Source organism: Apodemus sylvaticus, chromosome 2 (assembly GCF_947179515.1).
Source record: "Apodemus sylvaticus chromosome 2, mApoSyl1.1, whole genome shotgun sequence".
Taxonomy (NCBI): Eukaryota; Metazoa; Chordata; class Mammalia; order Rodentia; family Muridae; genus Apodemus; species Apodemus sylvaticus.
The window spans coordinates 41,465,814-41,487,297 of NC_067473.1; the positions used below are offsets into that span (position 1 = coordinate 41,465,814).

At 42.7% G+C, this 21,484-nt stretch overlaps 1 protein-coding gene across 4 annotated transcripts in view; it reads left to right on the plus strand.

The window, feature by feature from the left end:
• Positions 1 to 1,674: 1,674 nt before the first annotated feature.
• Positions 1,675 to 21,484, plus strand: part of St7 (suppression of tumorigenicity 7) — a 243,136-nt gene continuing 223,326 nt past the window's right edge. Inside the window, exon 1 of one of the 4 annotated variants that reach the window (XM_052173273.1) lies at positions 1,675 to 2,432. In XM_052173273.1, coding sequence (XP_052029233.1) covers positions 2,282 to 2,432 — 151 coding nt within the window. In that variant the 5' untranslated portion in view covers positions 1,675 to 2,281. The remainder of the gene's footprint in view (positions 2,433 to 21,484) is intronic. The other 3 variants (XM_052173272.1, XM_052173274.1, XM_052173276.1) reach the window with 3 other exon arrangements.

Sequence of the window (21,484 nt, forward strand, 5' to 3'; positions counted from 1 at the left end):
AAATATATGATGGGTAGGTAGTATGGGGTAGTGGGGCAGAAGTGCCCGGCAGAAGGTAGTATATACCACCTAGATATCATGCTCTGAGTAGACAATGAGGAGGTGGTAGCAGCAAAACACGTGGTAGGAGCCCCACTTCCGGGTTCCCTCGGGGCAACAATCCGGCTGTAACTAAAGGCTATTGCTGGGGGGAAACACAGAGGTGATTGGAATCTTGATCAGTAAGGCCCAGTATAGAATGGAGAGGAAAACGGAGAGAAAGGAGGGGTTGATTTACTGGGGAATTGGCTCATAAAGGTATACAGTATGAGAAGTCCCGTGAGGGTCTCCTGCACTTTGGAGAACCAGGGAGAAGGTGGCACAGCTCAGTCTAATTCCAAAGGCCCATGACCCATGACCATGCTAGGGTAGGGGAGCCTCTATTACAACCTACGGTTGGAGGCTGGAGGCCTGAGGTGGCACTGGTCCAAGTCCTGGACTCTAAAGCCTGAGTTCTCATGGCTCAGGTAAAAAACACCTCTTCTGGGAGGTGAGTACATTCTTTCTAGTTCTATGGTCTCCGGGCTCCTGAATAGTAAACACACACACTGACGGTGAGCGGTCCCCATCAAATGTGCTCACGCTCATGTGTGACCTTCCCAGGCATTCCCCAAACCAACCATGCCTTAGTGCAACTGAGTTTGCCACCCAAAACCGTCATAAACAGGTCCCACATCTACAGATTAGCTCGGCCTGTTTTACCACATCCTTGTAAGAGCAGAAAGCTGTGACACCTCTCCACATCCATTGTAAGGAGTGCAGCCAACACTGCCATATAACAGCCGGCAAAGCAGAGAAAAGCGTCTTTAGTGAAGATTGAAAGGATCTGAGAAACAATGTGAAGGTGAGAAGCTGAGGGGAGAGGTCTCGCAAACCCGGCAAACCCGGCTAGACCACATTCTTGGCCTCTCCCTAACATTCCTTTTTTTCTGGAGGTTTAGGAGATAGAATGTCCTGGAATGAGGGGTTTCAAAGGAGGAGGGGGAAGGGAGAAATAATCGATCTTTCCAGGTTTCATAGCTTAGTGTGAGGGAGATGCATTCTAATTTCTACAATGCACCTTGGTGAAGGGGAATTTTCCTTTCCGGAAGCTGGCAGGCTTTGCTTTGGAGGACACACAAGGTCTGAAAAAAGGATTTCAAGGCACCTAGCATGCCAGCACAAGGTGTCCCATTTTGAGTTAGTGCATTCTGAGCTTACTCATGAGCAATACAAAAATTATCATAAGATAATCTGTTCAGTGATGAATTTTAATGGCTTGGTTATAGTTGGGAAAGCCTGCATTTGCTTCATTTAACACTGAATACATTAAAAGTCAAATCGTTTATGGACAGAAACAGAATCGGAGATGCCATCTAAAGCCTTGTGTAAGATACACTATTTTATTCAGCCGTGGGAAAAATGCTCACAATGTGGTTTTATTTTTATTTATTTTTCCATTAGGTTCAGATGAAGTGCGCCAAAGTTGTCCCAGGGAATTGCTTACACGTTAAAAACAAAAGTCAAAACAACAAGGAAAGACTTGTTTGAATGGTGATCGCTTGGAAAACAGGAAGAAAAAGAAATAAATATATTGTCAGTTTCTTTGGAAAACCCTTCGCAGTGCTGCTCGAAGAAGAACAAAAAACAAATAACAGAAGCTGACACAAAGGCAAACAAAATTTCTCTTCAGGCCTACTGACCAGGAGTGCGTCTCTTCTAGCTCTTCTGGATTTCATTGATACCTTTAAGCTCCAGTCCTGGGAGAAATGGAGCTCTAAGACTCGCGTCCTGAAAACCTTGACTGCAACTGAATCCTCACTCCACCTAAAGGTAGACCTAGCAACGTTGTGCCTCAGTTTCCCTCCGTCTATAACCTGGGCAACTGTTGCAGGCTCTCACCCAGGCGCTCCAAAGTGTGTGGAACACGCCCGGCTCTCGGAAGCGCACTACACGCGCGAGCTGTTACGTCAGTGGTTCCCTCGGCGGCGCCCGGGCTGTCCTCCTAAAATCCTAGTAGAAGAAGTCTAAATGGCCCGGGAGTGTGCAGGGACCGGGCCCACGTGACCGCTCCACGAAGGCCACCGGCGGGGGCTCGGAGCGCAGGCCGCGCGGTTTCCCGCCGCATCCGGGCGGCGGGCGAGCTCGGGGAGGGGGACGCCGGGCCCTGGCGGTGGCGGCGGCGGCTCCGAGCCGTGCCTCGGGCCGGTGAATCCTCCCGGCAGACGGCGAGCGCCGCGGCGGCCCGCAGCAGCGCCGGAAGATGGCCGAGGCGGGCGCGGGCTTCCTGGAGCAGCTCAAGTCCTGCATCGTGTGGTCGTGGACCTATCTGTGGACCGTGTGGTTCTTCCTCGTGCTCTTCCTGGTCTACATCCTGAGGGTACCCCTGAGGATCAACGACAATCTGAGCACAGGTCAGGCCCGGCCCGGCCCGGCCGCCCCTCCCCCGCCCCGGAAAGTTAGTGCAAAGTCGCGCGGCGGGGTCGCGGCCGGCGGGGACGCGCGCTCGGGGGCGCGCCGCCTCAGGTGGCCGCCGCAGCCCCGCGGCCTTCGCGAGTCCCCCTCCCTCTTCCCCCCTCCCCGCGCGTCCGAGTGTCCCCGCTGTCCCCGCGGGTCCCCCGCCGAGCCCCGAGTGTTCGTCGCCGGCGCTCGAGCGTCCGAACCGCGCCGAGGAGGCGTCCTTGCTCCCGGCTGCGCGGCGAGGGCCCACGCGTGACTCGGGCTGAGGGCGCGCGCGAGTGGAGAGCCTTGTCCCGGAGGGTGTCGCTGTAGTGTGGACGGGGAGGGCACGTCCGTAGGTCCTTCTTCTAGGAGCATGGATGACGTGTCAGGTCACCCAACGGAATGTCCAGGGGACACGCGGACGCGCGCGCGGGGAACCTGGAATTTCTGACGCCCCCAGCTGAAGTTTTCCTGTTCTCTGCTGAGCTCTCTCTAAAGCGCGCTGGCCTAAACAAGTGTGCATGTGTGATTGTGGTCCTGATAAACTTGCAGCAGGCTACCCCAGTTGTTAAAAACCAGGGAAGGCAAACTCAGGCTAAGGACACACCAGAGATGATTCAGAAACAAAATGCACTTTGTAGGAAGGTTTACAAGCCCTCTGAGTCTGCAAATTATTGTGGATTCAAGGTCGATACACCTTTATTCCACACTACTCTGGGAAGACTTTACCGTTCTGACTTATTTACAGAAATAGATACACATTCACATATATCTGTCTTCTGTCGTTTAATTTGCATTGTCTACAATACCAAGGCTGGAAATGAATTTCCTAGGACTGTAACTGGGCATGGGGTGGGGTGAGGTGGGAGGTGGACCGTTTTAGATGCTTGCTACAATGTACTCATTTTGTTTGGACATGAGCTTTTAACATTATAAACCTCCTTTAATGTGAACCGGTTGCTATGTTTGTTTCATAGTATCCTTTGGATAGTCTCCCCCGGGGGGGGGGGGGCAGACAGAATTCTGCACAGAGAATCACTCATCCTAATGTAGAGGATGCTAAGCTGTTTGGCTCTGATTATTCCACTTTTTTTCTCTTTTTTTTTTAAATCTGTTAGCATGACTGCTTGTCACATTGTAATATTATTATGTTCCTTGCCTTAGGACAGACATCCTCAACCTGTGGGTCCTGACCCATTTGGGGCTTGCATATCAGATGTATGTATACATTATGAGTAGCAAAATCACAAATACAAAGTAGCAAAGAAAAAGAAAATAGTTTTATGGTTGGTGGGCCACTACAATGTTCGGAACTAAATTAAAGGGTCACAACATTAAGGAGGCTGAGAACAACTGCTTTAGGGTAAGGTTTTTTCATGTGACTCTGGTGACTAGAGAATAGATTCTAGTCTCAAAGACTTGTCCTTTAAACAAATTTAAATGTTTAAACCTATTTATAAGAAGGTACATCCAGATTTTTACCTTCCAGAAAATTTGTAGAATTTTTAAAAACTTGCATTTTGCATAATACACTTATATTTATTTCAGAACATGTCTGTATGCCACATTTTCTTAAAGTAGGTTAAATAGTCATCGAAACAGAATTGTATGCGAGGCACAGAGCGCCCACACTAACACTTAGACAGAATGGGCAGGAAGCAAGACACCTTTTAAGAAGAGAGATGGATTTTCAAGAAGATAATTGGGATCTCCCCCAGCTCCAAGCAACACTAGCCCTGGCATTTCTCCCAGGTAGTTTGCACAGGGATATTTCTAATGGAGACTCATGAGAAAATTCGGTGTTGGATGGGCTAGGCTGTGGCTCCTGCCTTCCTAGGTGCCCGGTAGAGGCTCTTTCCTCTGTGCTGCCGGGCCTCGGTTTGTCCTGGGGTTTGTACATATTCTTGTCATAAAGGGAGATGAAACGCACGCAGAGACGACTCATCTTTCTGGTATTTCTTTCTGTTATTTCTGTGAGAGTGTAGTAGATGAGGAAGGGCTTCAGCACCGTTCTTGATATATCCAAGGATGGCGGTGGGCCACCGCAGCCTGGAGGAGGTTTTTCAAAAGGCAGTGTGAGACATTGGATGGCATTTTTCTTCCCTTTTAAGAAAAAAAAAGTGAGAAGTTCTTGTAGGAAGACTGCCAGAGACTCCTGTCAACTTATTTCCCCCCTTTTCTTGCCAAATTCTCTTTCCCATGGAAACAACTTTCTATAATGAAAGAACTTGCTAGCTGGCTTGCACACCTCCAAGTAACTGCCCTCCAGTGGTCAAGTTGGTCCTTGCAGGGAACTCTTGAAATGGGGTCTAGTCCAATCCCTCCCCTCCCCTCCCCTTCCCCTCCCCTCTCCCTCCTCCCCTCCCCACCTAGCCTCTTTTTCCCTTTTGGTTGTTTCTGAGACTGGATTTATTCTGTCACCTGTCCCGAAACCTACAGAGACCTACCTGTCTCTGCCTCCCAAGTGCTGTGATTAAAGGTGTACACCTCTTTGGCCCACCTAACTCAACTAATTTAGTTGCTCTTTGACTCTGTGGTGCTTTCTCCTGCTCTGATAAAGCAGAGAAGCCATTGGGCACTGGGTGGAGAGCTGCTTTCTAGAGTTGCTGCAGGTGTTGCAGGCCTCCACCCCACTGAAGTAAGGCAGAGCTACAAGGCTTCTAGGAGTCACGAATTCCACAACTCTAGTCCTGCTGTGCGCCTATGGCAGCGGACTCTGATTTACTTGCTGTGCTTTGTGCTTTTGCATATGTGGCATACTCTCCTGGATATTTTTTTAAATAGATTCTTGTCTTATCTAATACTTCTCGACCACATTTCCCCTCCTTCCACTCCTCCTTGCTTCTCCCCACCCCTGCTCCCCTGGAGCCACTCCACCGCACTCTTTCAGAAGAGTTATCTTCTGCATCAGAAGAAAAGCAGGTTTCCAAGAGACAACCACCAGATAAAATACAATGAGACAAGGCAAAAGCCCCCATACCAAATCTGGACAAGGCAATTTAACAGAAGGAAAAGGGTCCCAAGAGCAGGCTTTCGAAAGAGTCAAAGACACACCTACTCCCGCAGTTAGGAGTCCCACAATAACACCAAGCTAACAGACACAACATAGACACAGAGGATGTGGTGTAGACATGTGCAGACCCATGCTCGCTGCTTCAGTCTCTATGAATAGTTCATACGTGCCCTGCTTAATTGATTCAGTGGGGTGTATTCTCCTGCTGTCCTCCGTCCACCTCTGACTCCTACAATCTTCCAGCCCCATTTCCCAGGAGCTTCCCCTAGCTCATAGGGGAGGGACCCAATAGAGATCTCTAATTTAGACTCTGTCCGCATAGTGTCTGGCCATAGGTGTCTCTTCATCTGTTTGCATCTGTTGCTGGAGGAAGCCTCTCTGATGATGGCTGGACAAGGGACCGATGTGTGACTATAAGAGAACATCATTAGGAATCATTTCATTGCTTTTTAATTTTTATTTATTTTTACATCAGTCATATTTGGTTTCACCCTAGGTCATTGGGCTATAGGCTCTGGTTCCTGGCCATCCAAGCAGTGTCTGACATGGGTCCTCTCACGGAGTGGGCCTCAAGTTAAATAAAGTTTGCCACTCTCACAAGTTCTGCACCACCATTGCCTCAGCACATCTTGAAGGCAGAACTGATTGCTGGACAAAGGTTCTGTGGCTGGGTTGGTGCCCACGGTTCTCATTCAGTAACACAGGTAGCTTGATCTCTTTATGGTAACCGAACTGTGTGGATATTGCCCCCAGCAATGGGGCCGCACTATTCCTTTTGGAGAGCAACCCTGTGTCCTAGCATCAGCCTGGGTTGTTTGGGGACTTACATGGGACCCCATCAGCCAACAACTCAATTGAATGCAACCCAGTTGTCTTAGTCAGGGTTTCTATTCCTGCACAAAACATCATGACCAAGAATCACGTTGGGGAGGAAAAGGTTTATTCAGCTTACACCTTCTTGTTGCCGAGAAGCTCCTCTGTGATAACTCCAGCCTGTGTCAAGTTGACACATAAAACCAGCCAGTCCACCAGTCCACCGCTGGAAGCCTTGCCTGGTTACAAAAGATGGCCAGTTGAGATTTTATATTCTCCATTACTGGGAGTCCTCACAAAGACCACCCTCATGGATTCCAGGAAGATTCTATTGTACTAGGTTTCCACACTGCCCACCAAATGGTCTCCAGTTTCAGCTCTCCCACACTCTTCTCCTTCATCCCATCTTCCCCACCTGATCCTCCTCTCTCTTGTCCTCCCCAGTCCCTAGTCTGTTCACACAAATCTATTCTATTTCCCCTTCCTAAGGAGCTCCATGCATTTTCCCTAGAACCTGCCTTGTTACCTAACCATACTGGGTCTATGGATTATAGTTTAGTTACCATTTACTTAATGGCTAATATCCACTTAAATACATACCATTTTGTCTTTGTGGGTCTGAATTAACTCACTTAGGATGATTTTGTTGTTGATGTTCTTGTTTTGTTGTTTTTTCCTAGTTCTATTTTCCTGCAAATTTCATGATGTCATTTTATTTTAACAGCCAAGTAATATTCCATTGTGTAAGTGTACTACATTACCTTTATCCATTCTTCTGTTGAGGGACATCTAGGTTGCTTCCAGTTTCTGGCTATTAAGCTAAAATGTACATAATTGGGCAAGTGTCTTTGTGGTAGGATGAAATGTCCTTTGGGTAATGCCCAAGAATGGTATAGCTGGTTCTTGAAGTAGATCAATTTCCAGTTTTTGAAGGCGCTGCCATGATGATTTCCATAGTGACTGCATGAGTTTGCATTGCCATCAGCAATGGAGGAGTGCGCCCCTTGCTCCACACCCTTGCCAGCACGAGCTGTTCCTTGTGTTTTTGATCTTAGGCATTCTGATAGGTGTAAGATAGATCCTCCAACTGTTTTTGATTTTCATTTTCCTGATGATAAGGACTTTGAACATTTCTTTCACTGTTTCTCAGCTATTAGAGATTCCTCTATTGAGAATTCTCTGTTTAGATCTGTACCCTATTTTTAATTGGATTATTCTATTTGTTGTTCTAGTTTCTTAAATTCTTTATGTATTTTGGATATTCATTTGCTATCAGATGTCAAGTTAGTAAAGATTTTTTTTTTTTATTCTGTAAGCTGGAGCGTTGTCCTTTGCCTTATGAAAGGAGGCTTCTCAGTCTAATGACATGCCTTTTATTAATAGTTGACCTTAGTGCCTGTGAGATCAGTGTTCTGTTTGGAAATTTGTCTTTTGTACCAGTGAGTCCAAGGTCACTCCTCACTTTCTCTTCTATCAGGTTCAGTGTGTCTAGTTTTATGTTGAGGTTTTTCATCCACTTGGATGTGAGTTCTGTCAAGGGGTTATCAACATATGTCTCTATTTGTATTCTTGAACCTGCTGACAATCTAGTGTAATCAGCACCATTTATTGAAAATGCCTTCTTTTTTCTCCAGGGTGTATTTCTGATTTCTTTATCAAAAATCAGGTGTCCTTAGATATGTGAGCTTATGTCTGGTTCTTTTTGTTTGAAGGAATGTGGATTTTGGGAATTTAGAAAGCAGTGGAATACTTTCAGTAGTGCTTAATGGGCAGTACTAGTAGAAGCATGGAAGACAGTGTTCCTGGGGGTGTTTTGAACTGTGTAACTGGAGTTCAAGAGATTTCAGAGATTTAGTCCATTATCACCATAACAGAAAGCTTAGCAGCATGCAGACAGATGTGGTGCTGGAGAAGGAGCTGAGAGTTTTACATCTCGATCTGAAGGAAGCAGGAAGTAAGACTATTCTAAAGGAAGCCAGGAGGATGGTTTTTTCTGCACTGGGCAAAGCTTCAAAGCCACCCCCACAGTGATGTACTTCCTCCAACAAACACACACCTACTTCAACAAGGCCACACCTCCTAATAGTGCCACTTACCATGGGCCAAACATATTCAAACCACCACATAGATATTGTTTAAATTTGACTTTATCTTAGAATATTATTTTCCTCATCTATGGTGATTGAAAGTTTTGCTTGGTATAGTAGTCTGGACTGGAATCTGTGTTCTCTTAGATAGTCTGTAGCACATCTGTCCAGAATTTTCTGAGTCTCCATTGAGAAGTAAGATGTAATTCTAATAGGTCTGCCTTTATGTGTTACTTGGTCTTTTTCCCTTGTGGTTTTTAATATTCTTTCTTTGTTCTATATGCTTAGTGTTTTTATTATTATTTGCTGAGGGGGCTTTCTTTTTAGTTCAATCTATTTGGTGTTCTGTATGCTTTTTGTACCTTTATAGGCATCTTTGTTTTTAAGTTAGGAAAATTTTGTTCTCTGATTTTGTTGAAAATATTTCCTGGGTCTTTGAGCTGCGATTCTTCCTGTATAGAATACAGGATCCTTCCTGTATTCCTATCATTCTCAAGATTTTTGTTTTTATAGTGTTCCAAATATCCTGGATGTTTCGTGTCAGGAACTTTTTTGACCTAACATTTTCCTTGATTGATGTATTCATTTCTTCTACCATATCTATGATGCCTGAGGTTCTTTCTTTCATCTTTTGTATTCTGTTGGTGAAGCTTGCCTCTGAGGTTCCTGCTCGAATTCCTAAAATCTCATTTTCAGACTCCTTCCATTCCTGTTTTCATTATTGCTTTTATTTGCATTTTCAGGTTTTGAGCAGTTTTATTCATTTTTTTCAATGTTAATTGTTTTTGTTGCTTGTTTGTTTGTTTTGGGGTGCACACTGTCTTTATGGGATTTATTAATTTCCTCCAATTAATTGTTTGTGTTTTCCTGGAGTTCTTTAAGGGATTTTCTTTTTCATTTTCTCTTTAAGAACCTCTAGCATCTTTATATAGCTAGTTTTTAAGGTCTTTTCCTTGTGCTTAGCTGTGTTGGAATAGTCAGGGCCTGCTGTGGTAGGACAGCTGAGCGCTAGTGGAGACATGCTGTCCCGGCTGTCACTCATGGTATTCTTGTGCTGGATCCAGGCATCTGGGTTTGGGGTGATTAAGGTTTAAGTGCTGATTTCTATTTTTTTATGGGGGGTATTTTTTCCTTGGCTTTTGTTTCCTCTCTAGATTTTCAAAGTGTGATAGCTGTGTGTGGCCTGTTTTCCTGACCTTCTCAGCTGAAGACTGAATGCCTCTGGTTTTAGAGGCTGGGATACAATGAAGAGTTGGGGGAGGGAAGTAAGGGGATGGTGGTAGGTGGTGGGTGGTGGGCGGTGGGCGGTAGGCGGTAGGCGGTAGGTGGTAGGTGGTAGGTGGTAGGTGGTAGTATATGACAGGAGACCTGGACAGGGGAAAGGGAGGCTAAAGCTGGCAGGGCTAGAGAGGAGACTGAGGGATTGGGTATAAGGAACAGAGAGTAGAGATGATCTGTGGGCAAGCTATCTTGGTCTTCTGGCAGACTCTTCAATATCTTGATTGCAGGTGGCAACTTTAATCATTTAACCTCATTAGAGTGTGATAAATGTGCTTTATATACTTACATACTGATTTACATATGCAATTACATTGCATACATAATTATGTATATGTAATTAATCTCTTCATTGCTGCTTCTGCAAAGGACACTGGGTCATAGGTAATATGATGAGAAAGATGTACAAGTGTGTAAATGTCAGGCTAAATAAGGGATTTATGACATGAGTGCACTTTCTTATAATAAGCGGAGCAGAGCAAGTTAATGAGACTCTCCCTGAGCAGAGCCCCTGGGAGTGAGGAGAATTCTGATTCTGAGTGGGGACAGCAGAGGAGTGGATCTTCCTAACAGAAACACACAAACATGAAAGTGCTGGATGGATTTAGAGAACCATGAGCTCCTGTAGAATTTGAAACAATAAAACAAAGGGACTTTGACGAGCAACTATAATTTTAAAAAAGATCCTCCTGTTTCATGTGTAGCTTTCCACAGAGAAATAAGTTTACTATTGTTTTCAAGGCATAGCACAGTTTCTTTATATTATTCCTAACGTTCCCTGTCTGAGCAGGATCCTCATGGCACGAAAGTGTTGCCATTAGAGGTGTGGATACAGTTCATAGAATTCCACAGGGCTCTGTCTGATACAGACAGAGAGGATGTCACACGGGCAACAAAAATTTGGTAATGGAAAATGAATTTGAAAAATGACGGGGAAGAAAATAAATGTAGAATGAATACTGATTAGCTTTGATGCTCGACTCTGAAGTTAATGAAGAAACTTTAAGTGATTTTAGGAGTTACTGAAAATAGGATGAACTTTTAGCAAGATTATAAAAAATATCCAAAGATATATTATTTGTTGGTTTTCCAGTGAATTAATTTTCCAGAAAATCAGAACATCTATTTCCAATTAGAGCAGTTATGTAGTATTATTTTGAAAACAATAGATCTGTCAAGAAAAAGAAAGAAAAGTCACTTATTTGTCAAAAAAGTCAGTTATTTGTCAAAAAAAAGAAAGAAAAGTCACTTTATATTGTGCTATTCATAGCAATTTCTCATCTACCCTATGCTGTTTGGATTTGCACACTGTATTTTAAACACCTTGCACGGTATACCTATAAAACAATATATACTGTCTTAGTCAGGGTTTCTATTCCTGCACAAGTATCATGACCAAGAAGCAAGTTGGGGAGGAAAGGGTTTATTGAGCTTACACTTCCACGTTGCAGTTCATCACTAAAGGAAGTCAGGACTAGAACTCAAGCAGGTCAGGAAGCAGGATCTGATGCAGAGGCCAGGGAGGGATGTTTCTTACTGGCTTGCTTCCCCTGGCTTGCTCAGCCTGCTCTGTTATAGAACCAAGAGTACCAGCCCAAAGGTGGTACCACCCATAAGGGGCCCTCACCACTTGATCACTAATTGAGAAAATGCCCCACAGCTGGATCTCATGGAGGCACTTCCCCAACTGAAGCTCCTTTCTCTGTGATAACTCCAGCCTGTGTCAAGTTGACACACAAAACTAGCCTGTACATGTACTTTTGTCATCTTTTGTATTAATGAGCTAAAGTAAATTTTCAATTTAATTTTGAAAAATGCAAATTTAAAAGAGCTTTGAAATCCTATGTCATTCTGTTTGGAAAACACAGGTGTAATGAACAAGCCTAGGCTAAGCTTATAGGTGCTTATATTATGAACTTTTTTGCATTTTGATAAAGACTACACATATAAAACTTATAGTTTTTGGATCATATTAATTCCTACACAGTTTTGTTTTTTTCCCAAAACTGGGAAAATAGAGATGGTTGCTCTGTAAGTAATTGATAACCCAGATTTCTTTTCTGGAGGGCCTCAATATAGTTGTTTAAGGTCATTCCTCTGACTGTAAACCCAACCATCCTTCAAGGACAAGTTCGTATGCTACCTTCTGATCCCTTCAACTGAATGACTTTTCCCTCCAGTGTGTCATTGAGAGGCATGTTGGCATTTTTACCTCATTTGCAGTGTTGTATGTCTTTTGTTAGTGTTTGTGCGCGCGTATGCACGCTCTCTCTGTATCCACACCCCATCATTTCCTCTGGACTTCAGTTAGTTATCTTCTTATTACTTTCGTGCACGTAGTAGATTTTTATTGTTCTCTGGCTTAATCAATATACAAGCTAGGGTATGCATAGTGAGGTAGGATTAGAACCTAAGAATAGATCAATTACTGGATATGGGCTCCTCTTTAATGTTTTAGCATTAGGTTGAAGTCAGAGGCTGCCACAAAAACCTTAATTTTTTTGGTAGATGTTGCAAATCTATTAATCGATGTATAAAAGCACAGCTTTCTAATTCAAGCTTTGGGTTTTGCACGTGGCTCATACATTTTCATCTCCTTTACTTTTGGAAATATCTCTCCCACACATTAATGCAGCAGTAGGATGCTCTGATGGCCTTTTCTCAAGTGTCTAGTTATGCACATGTCAAATAATAACTCTATGTTCTCCACAGGTCCTTCTTGCTCTCAGATTGGTGTTTGTGCCAGTGTCTTGAGATGGACTTCACTGAGTTCAGTGTGGCAGCAAGCATGTATATGAACTTAGACGTGTTTTTCTCTTTTTCTCCTCACTTGGCCTCTTAATTCGTCATGAATATCACTCCACATTTCATATGGTTTTCTTTAATGGCTTCTCATTGCACTGGAAAATCCTGACAGCCCCCCCCCCAAGTCTGAACTTCTGTCTCTCTTCCAAATACCTTTAATAGAAAAATCCCTGACACCGCTGGTACACCTTAATAGTCTTAAATATGCCCAACTTGTGGCTCTTGCTTTTGTTATTCCTTCTATCAGAATGCTTTTCGACTTGATTTTTTTTCTTAAAATTTGAATTTTTCAATGTTTATTGTCTTAGGTTTCTGTTGCTGTGCCAAAGCACCATTACCAAAAACAACTGGGGAGGAAAGAGTTTGTGTGTCTTAGTACTTCTAGGTAACAGTGCACACAACTGAGGGCAAGTCGGGGCAGGAACTCAAGGCAGGAGCCTGAGGCAGGAACCAGTACAGCAGACAAAGGGAAATGCTGCTTCCCGGCTGCTCAACTGTCTTATACCACGCAGGATCCCCTGCCCAGGAATGGCACTGCCCGCAGTGAGCTGGACCCTCACTTCAGTGTTTAATCAAGAAAATATTCCAAAGGCCAATCAACTGGGGGCATTTTCTAGACTGAGTTCCATCTTTCCATGTGAATGTAAACTCCTGTCAAGTTGACAGGACACTAGCCAACACACTTATTGTGTGTGTGAACACTCGCCTGCATTGTTTATGTCTGTGTGCTACCTGAATGCCTCCTGTCTATGGAGGCAGAGGAGGGCACTGGATCCTTTGGAAACAGAGTTTCAGTCCGTGATGAGCTACAGAGGAACTGAACCTGGTCCTCTGGAGGAGCAGCCAGTGCTCTTGGCCGCTGAGCTCTCTCCAGCCCTTCCACTTGAGTTTTGGACGGCAGTCTCCTTACCACTCACAGGTCTGCCCCCAGCTCCTTCTTTCACAATTCTTTCCCCATTGACCCTGTCTGAAATGTGAATGGAAAGTTCTGTCACTGTTACCTCACTATTTTTGAGTTTCCTGTACAACATTTACTACACTTGGATGTAATTCTGATTTATTAAATGTAGAAAAACATGTTAAAATTGAAGATTATCATGGAAAAGTTTATATAAATATAATAATGGTACGCATAAAAGTATTCCTAAGTTGATTGAAAGTGGTATTATAAACACTTTCTGATAAAGTTGAAGATTTACATGGAAAATATTTCTGATAAAATTGAAGAAATATTAAAATTGAAGATAATCATGGAAAATTATACAGATAAAATGGTAGGCATAAAAATAATTCTAAGTTGATTGAAAGTGGAATTACAAACATTTTCAGGTAAAATTGAAGATTTACATGGAAAATATTTCTGGTAAAATTCAGGAACTATATAGAAAAACATGTTAAAATTGAAGATTATCATAAAAATGCAGATAAAATGGTAGACATAAAAATACTAAATTAATTGAAAGACGAATTACAAACATTTTCTGATAAAATTGAAGATTTACATGAAAAATATTTGTTAGTCTATGTCTTTTTATTGGGAGAATTGAGTGCATTGATGTTAAGAAATATTAAGGGATAGTGACTTGCTTCCTGTTATTTTTGATGTTATTTTTATGTTTGTGTGGTTATCTTCTTTTGGGTTTGTTGTAAGAAGATTACTTTCTTGTTTTTCCTAGGGTGTAGTTTCCCTCCTTGTGTTGGCTTTTTCCATCAATTATCCTTTGTAGGGCTGGATTTGTGGACAGATATTGTGTAAATTTGGTTTTGTCATGGAATATCTTGGTTTCTCCATCTATGGTGATTGAGAGTTTTGCTGGGTATAGTAGTCTGGGCTGGCATTTGTGTTCTCTTAGAGTCTGCATGAGACAGGAAGACAGAAGCATGGCATTCAGTGCTTCCCCTGACTATATAGGTTTTTGTTATACCTTTGAAAGACAACACATCCTTAGTTTACTTGGGAGAAGCTGCAGTGCAGGAATTGTGACTTCTTAATCTTTTCTGTCCACTGATTAAACACAGTCAGGGAGGTGGCTTAGATTTGACACCTTCCTAGATCGATGGCACTCAGGACCCTTTCTTGTTTCACATTAATACCCCATGTTTTCTTTTTCTCCTAGTTCACAGGGGTATTGTTAATATTCAGTACTCAACCATGAGCTTATTGCTGTCACAGTTGAAACTTAGCACATTCTCCTGCAGGTCATTGATCAAGGTTCCCAGATACGGAAGAAAAAGCACTCCTGTGTGCAGAGAACACATTGTGTGCAGAGAACACATGGTGTGCAGAGGAGACACCACTGGGACAACTCAGGAGGAATCACTAAGTGGGAGAGAGGGGCCTGAATGATAGGGTGTGGACATGACTGAAGAGATGCATCAGAACAGCTCAGCATCTGTCTAAGTTAGGGGTTGGAATGGAAGTCACAGTGTGCAGCTGGTCAAAGACCACAAGTTAAAGGGTTTGTGTACAGCCTGTAATAGGCCTCTCCTCAGGCGTTTTTATATTTGTGAGACTGTGATTGAAACTTGCCTTTCAGCTTGATGATAGAATTGACTAGAGTCACATAAGATGCCAAAATGACTGAGAATGTTCATTCTTTGATATTTGACTTTTTGAAATAGAGCCTTGAATATTGCCCAGACTGACCTTGAACTCTTGTCTATGACTCCTGAGAGCTTGGGTTATAAGCATGCACTACTTCTTCAGTCTGAGAATGTGCTTTTTAGACTATAAAATACTATTTAGATATGATACAGTATCATAGTTGTCTTTTCAAGAAGCTTGTATACTATAGGTTTGGCTTGCACACTAAAATAAAAGATTAAAATATGAGAACATTAACCCAGCATGTTTTCACTAACCTTGGAGAAATTGGCAGGAATTAATGGATTATTGGTTATTTGGATCCGTACTACTAAATGTCTGGCTTGACTGAACATGAGATACTGTCCCCCCAATAGTCTCATTGTCATTGTAAAAGCATCTATAAAGGATTTTGAGTTTTCCAGGAGAAAACTCAGGGTTAGGGTTAGGGTTAGGGTTAGGGTTAGGGTTAGTGTTAGGGTTAGGGTTAGACTTTTTTGATGCTACTATGGAAGAGGGCAGTTGCTTATGAATTACTCCTACTCATCATTTAAATACAGCTTCTGTTCCTCTTAGTGATTCTTGCACTTCTCTGTGGGCTAAAATGCTCTTTTAGTATTTCGTCAGCTATGTCTATTACAGCTTGCAGCAGTTACTATATATCTCAGGCAACACACACCTGAGAGACCATTTCTCTTACTCCTCTTTATAGTCATGCTCTGTGAAAAACTCTGCTTCCCAAGTTGATCTCCAAATATAATAAAAGAGCTTGAGTGTTGTTAGTCTTTCAGAAGTGTTAAGCAACCTTGGGAGATTGAGAAATCTTCAAAGGAACTTGTAGGTGATTGAGTGTCTTAGGGTTTCTATTGAGTATCTTAGGGTTTCTATTGCTGTGATAAAACAGCATGGCTAAATGTAAATGTTGCTTTTATTTCCTATGATGAAGGAATGAGCTGAGAGCTGTATCCAAGCTGTGCGAGTACACATCTGGGGCTGAGCCCAGAGCATTTCTTTCTTTGTCTAACTGTGCCTAGGCTGAGGCCTGGAAGCTTTTAGCCTTCATACAATCTAATCTTCCAAGCTGACTGATTCAGTTTGGCTTCTCTCAGCTTCTGACTGAATTGCTGTCTGGCCTCTTACTCACTTTGGCAATTGCTCTAATCATCTGGCTCCTTCTCATTCTCTGGTTCATTCTGTCTTCACCTGTGTCTAGCTTACTCTGTCTGCTTACCTGTCTCTGTAAAACTGCCCAGGTAAAACTGCCACACACACACACACACACACACACACACACACACACACACACCACATTGCCTTTGCTGTTTCCTTCTACAAATTAACCTTACCGTCACTGCTAGGGATTCAATGTGTATACTATAAAGATGTCTATATTTCAGCCAGATCACATTGTAACCCAAGGCATCTCTACTTTCTGACTGGATCACATCTTTAGATATATCCCTTGCCAGAGCAGCCATGTTCCTGGATTAAAATTCCTTTATAACTAAAAACAATTTAGGTGTGTATGGGAGGGGGAAGGGAAGAGTTATTTTGAGTTTTGAGCCAGGGTAGGAGAAGGCAGTAACCTGAAAGCAGGAATTGATGCTGAGGCCCTGGAGGATTGCTGCTTACCGGCCTGTCCTTCAAGTCTTGCTCAGCCTGCTCTCTTGTAGCACCTGGGACCACCCACATGAGGTGGCACCACCCACAGTGGGCTTCGCCCCCACATATTAACCACCAATCAAGAACATGTATCAGACACTTGCCCACAGGCCAGTCTGATGGGAGCATGGGTAAAGCTGACATAAAACTAGGCAGCACAGGAAGCAAGAATTACTTGTTTTATTTTAACTAATTAATTAATTGATTAATTAATTTTTGATTTTTCTTTTTTCTTTTTTTTAAATTCGATATAATTTTTATTCACATTTCAAATGATTTCCCCTTTCCTGGAATCTCCCTCCCCAAAAGTCCCATAAGCCCTCTTCCCTCCCCTTGTTCCCCAATCAACCCCTTCCCATTTCCCTGTCCTGGTATTCCCCTACACTGCTGCATTGAGCCTTTCCAGGACCAGGGCCTTTCCTTCCTTTCTCTTGGGCATCATGTGATAATTGAATTGTTTCTTGGGTATTCCAAGCTTCTGGACTAATATCTGCTTCTCAGTAAGTACATACCATGTATGCTCTTTTGTGATTGGGTCACCTCACTCAGAAAGACATTCTCCAGTTCCACCCACTTGCCTAACAATTTCATGAATTCATTGATTTTAATAGCTGAGTAGTATTCCACAGTGTAAATACACCACATGTTCTGAATCCATTCCTCCGTTGAGGGACATCTGGGTTCTTTCCAGCTTCTGGCTAGTACAAATAGGGCTCTATGAACATAGTGGAGCATGTATCCTTATTACATGCTGGGGAATCCTCGGGGTATATGCCCAGGAATGGTATAACAGGATCCTCAGGTAGTATCATTCCCTGTTTTCTGAGAAACCTCGAGACTGATTTCCAGAGTGGTTGTACTAGCTTGCAACCCCACCAGCAGTGAAGGAGTGTTCCTCTTTCTCCATAACCTTTTCAGTACCTGCTGTCTTCTGAGTTTTTGATCTTAGCCATTCTGACTGGCATGAGGTGAAATCTCAGGATTGTTTTGATTTGCATTTCCCTGATGACTAAGGATGTTGAACATTTCTTTAGGTGCTTCTCAGCTATTTGATATTCCTCAGGTGAAAATTCTTTGTTTAGCTCTCTTCCCCATTTTTTAAATAGAGTTATTTAGGTCTCTGGAGTCTACCTTCTTGAGTTCTTTGTATATCTTGGATATTAACCCTCTGTTGGATGTAGGGCTGTTAACGATCTTTTACCAATTAATTTTTGGTTTTTCAAGACAGGGTTTCTTTGGGTAGCCCTGGATGTCCTGGAACTCACTCTGTAGACCAGGCTGGCCTTGAACACAGAAATCTGCCTGCTTCTTCTTCCCAAGTGCTGGGATTAAAGGCGTGTACCATCACTGCCTGGCTTGTTTTGAACAATTTAAGATAGCAGGAACAGAAAAAATGCCTGGAGTCATAACATTTCCTTCATAAAAAAGTAACTTTTATACAAAAGCAATTTGGGTATGGATTTATATATTCTCCAGTGTTAGAGACTTTTGTTTCTGAGGGGTTTGCTTTGTTTTGAAGTTGGTCATAGTATCATTCTGAAATAGTATTTTAATTGGCAATGAACACTGCTAAAATGCTTACAGTTTTTCCCTTGGTTTCCCTTTTCAAACTTCTACTCAATCTTTCTTTGAAATAAGAGAATAAAAATATATCTTATTAAAGAGACAGTTGCTTGGCCATGATATTCATTGTTGTGCTCCTCACAATAGCGAGGCAATGGAAGCAGCATAGAGTGGGTAATGAACATTTAATACATATACACAATAAAAATGAAAGTATGGAACTTGTGGGTAAATGGATGGAATCAGGAAAGATTATATTGAGCTATCCCAGACCAAGGAGGAAAATACCCCATGTTCTCTCTTGCATGTGGATCCCGTGACTCTTCAGATATGATTATATAACCTGGGGTAGCTGTAGAAGTCAGGGGTGTAAGACGGGACCATGGGCATGGCAGGGGCTCTAGACAGGGTAAGGTACTGTGAAAGGCGAAGAGAAAACTATGGAGAAGAGGATGACTTAACTGGGGGTGGGGCAGATAATGCACTGGAAGAGGGAGTAAGAAGTGAGGAATTACACCAAAAATATTTTTAAAAGCCACATGGAAACACATTCGATAAACTTAATTAGAAGCATGTGTATACACACATGTGATATAGTTTAAATGAGTTCCCCAACATGGGGTGACAGTGGCCCTCTAGGACCCATAGACTACGTTAAAGGAAAATACCAGTGCCATGCAAAGAAACTTGGTTTCTTGTTGGTCCAAGAGACTCTCGGGCTATTGCCACCGCCTTTGGTTGCTTTCTAGAACGTGAAGGTAAGACCCTGTTGCTGAGGACACCACACTCTGGGCATATGTCTTGGAGGGACCTAGTTAGAACTGACCTGGAAGCCTCTTCCTTGAGGACTGTCACTTATAGTATCTGAAGGTGTTATGCAAGCTTCTAAAGGAGAAAACCAATCTACAGTCCTACCCAGCTGTGAAGCCTGCACTGTGACAGTGGCCAATCCAGCAAGAGATCTCCAGTGAAGTCGTCCGTAGTCATGCTTACATCTCAGAGGTAGCCAACAGTAGTCTAATTGAACTAAAGACCTGCCCAGTAGGTGGGAATTTATGTCTGGCTTTGTACACCTAGCCAGCTACCAATGGCTGGAGAGGTCATAGAGCCTAAAGAACAGCCTAATATTTCCATTTTCCTAAATCAATATATTCTAAGTATTTATTCTTATGCCCAACATATAAGTTGTAGCGCTCAACCCTCACTAGAGAAGGTTTTTATTTTTTTCATCTTCTTCTTCTTTTTTTCTCGGCAGATGAAACCCATCACAGAAATACATAGCCAGTCAAAATATAAATAACAACAGACTATGGGGCTCCCATCTCTAGTTGCTCAATAATCCCTATACGTGAGGCTCAGGGAACATTACAGAAAAGCAGGGAGAGAGGTTGTAAGAATCAGAGGACCAGAATACCTGTCATAAGACAGTGTCTTCTAGACATTACAGTAATGCCACACCCATGAAATTTCAACAATTTGATTGCTAAACCAGACAGTTGCATAATTCCATTACCAGTTTCCATGCTAACATTGATAAGGAAAAATTTACAAGGCCTTACTCCTAGATGAAGAGCAGCATGCGCTCAGTGGCTGCTGAGGGAGGGAGGACTGGTTTCTCAGGGGACAGTCCTTGGTAGGTTGTTCAGTTCCAACTGGTCAGCCATAAACACAAGCACACACAGGTAACACACTAAATGAACCCTGTAGGGCGTGTGTGTGTGTGTGTGTGTGTGTGTGTGTGTGTGTGTTTGTGTAACAGTTAAAGAAAAGATAAGTCATTTTAGAAACAGAGGGGGATGCGAAAAGAGTTGGAGTGGAGAAAGGAGGGTTGGAAGTGATGTAAATACAGAACTCATGGATGAAATTCTCAAAATAATTAATAAAACAACAAAGATTTTTAAAATGAAGTAAACCATAAAGTACTTTTAATAGTTTTTCTGTTATAATAGTGAAAGAAATACATAAAGATATGTAGCTATCATTTCTTTAGTGACTTATAATATTAATATGAATCATATTTCATTTAAAATATGGAACTCATGGGTGCATATCTTTGCTCCTTGATCTTATAAAAACTTTGTAGCACTGATTAGTCAGGCAAGATTCGTAAGTCCAGGCAGATAGGGTCAGTTCTTTCAAATTAGTATTTATTGAAGATTTTACCATGTATGTATGAGTTAAAACACCCCCCTAAGCAGACAGTCTAGCTGCTTGGGAGATGACATTCTTTTTTTTTTAATTTAATAGAATGTTTATATTATTATTATTATTATTATTATTAATTACTTTTATTTATTTTCATCGCAAATGTTGCCCCCCCCACTTAACTCATTGAATAGTAGAAAGGTATTTTTCATATAACAGCCCTAGCCTCACTGAGTTATATTTCTGGAATTCTGTGCTTAGTATGGACGTGGAGGTCTTGAATGATGACCAATATGTAGTACTGACCTTTGCTTCTCTGAGATAGTGAGTGGAGAAAAATAGAGAAGCAGGCAGCATATTAACTCTAGCCCAAAATATATTGTGCAGACCAAGGAGGAGTTTCAAAAAAGATTCCTGTCTTTGTCTCAGTTCTATCACTGTCAAGACAGACCATGTCCAAGACAGCTCTTATAAAAGAAAGCATTTAATTAGGGCCTTGCTTACAGTTTCAGAGGTTTAGTCTATTGTTATCATGGGGGTGGACATGACTGCACTTAGGGCTCTGGGGAAATGACAGAGAGAGGGGGAGAAAGAAATAAAAAGAGAGAGAGACAGACAGACAGACAGAGAGACAGAGAGACAGAGAGAGAGAGGGACAGAGAGAGGGACAAAGAGAGAGACAGAGAGAGACAGAGAGAAACAGAGAGAGGGGCAAAGAGAGGGACAGAGAGACAGAGAGAGAGAGAGAGAGAGACAGAATGAATGGCCGGCCTGGCTTGGCCTTCTGAAAGCTCAAAGCTAATCCTCACAGTTCTTCCACCAGGACCACACCTCCTAAACCTTTTCAAATAGGGCCACTCCCCGATGACTAAGCATTCAAATATAAGAGCCTTGGGGACCATTCTTATTCAAACCACCACAAATATCAAAGAAAGAGATAAGTTTCAGTTTGAGTTGTTCAGCTGGGCCTTGCTCTAGGAATTCCCATGCTGTTCATAAATGTGGCTTTAGGAAGTCTAGTGCGGCTCACAGTTGAGTGCAAAGGCACAATCTGGTGGCTCATATCTGAGCCCA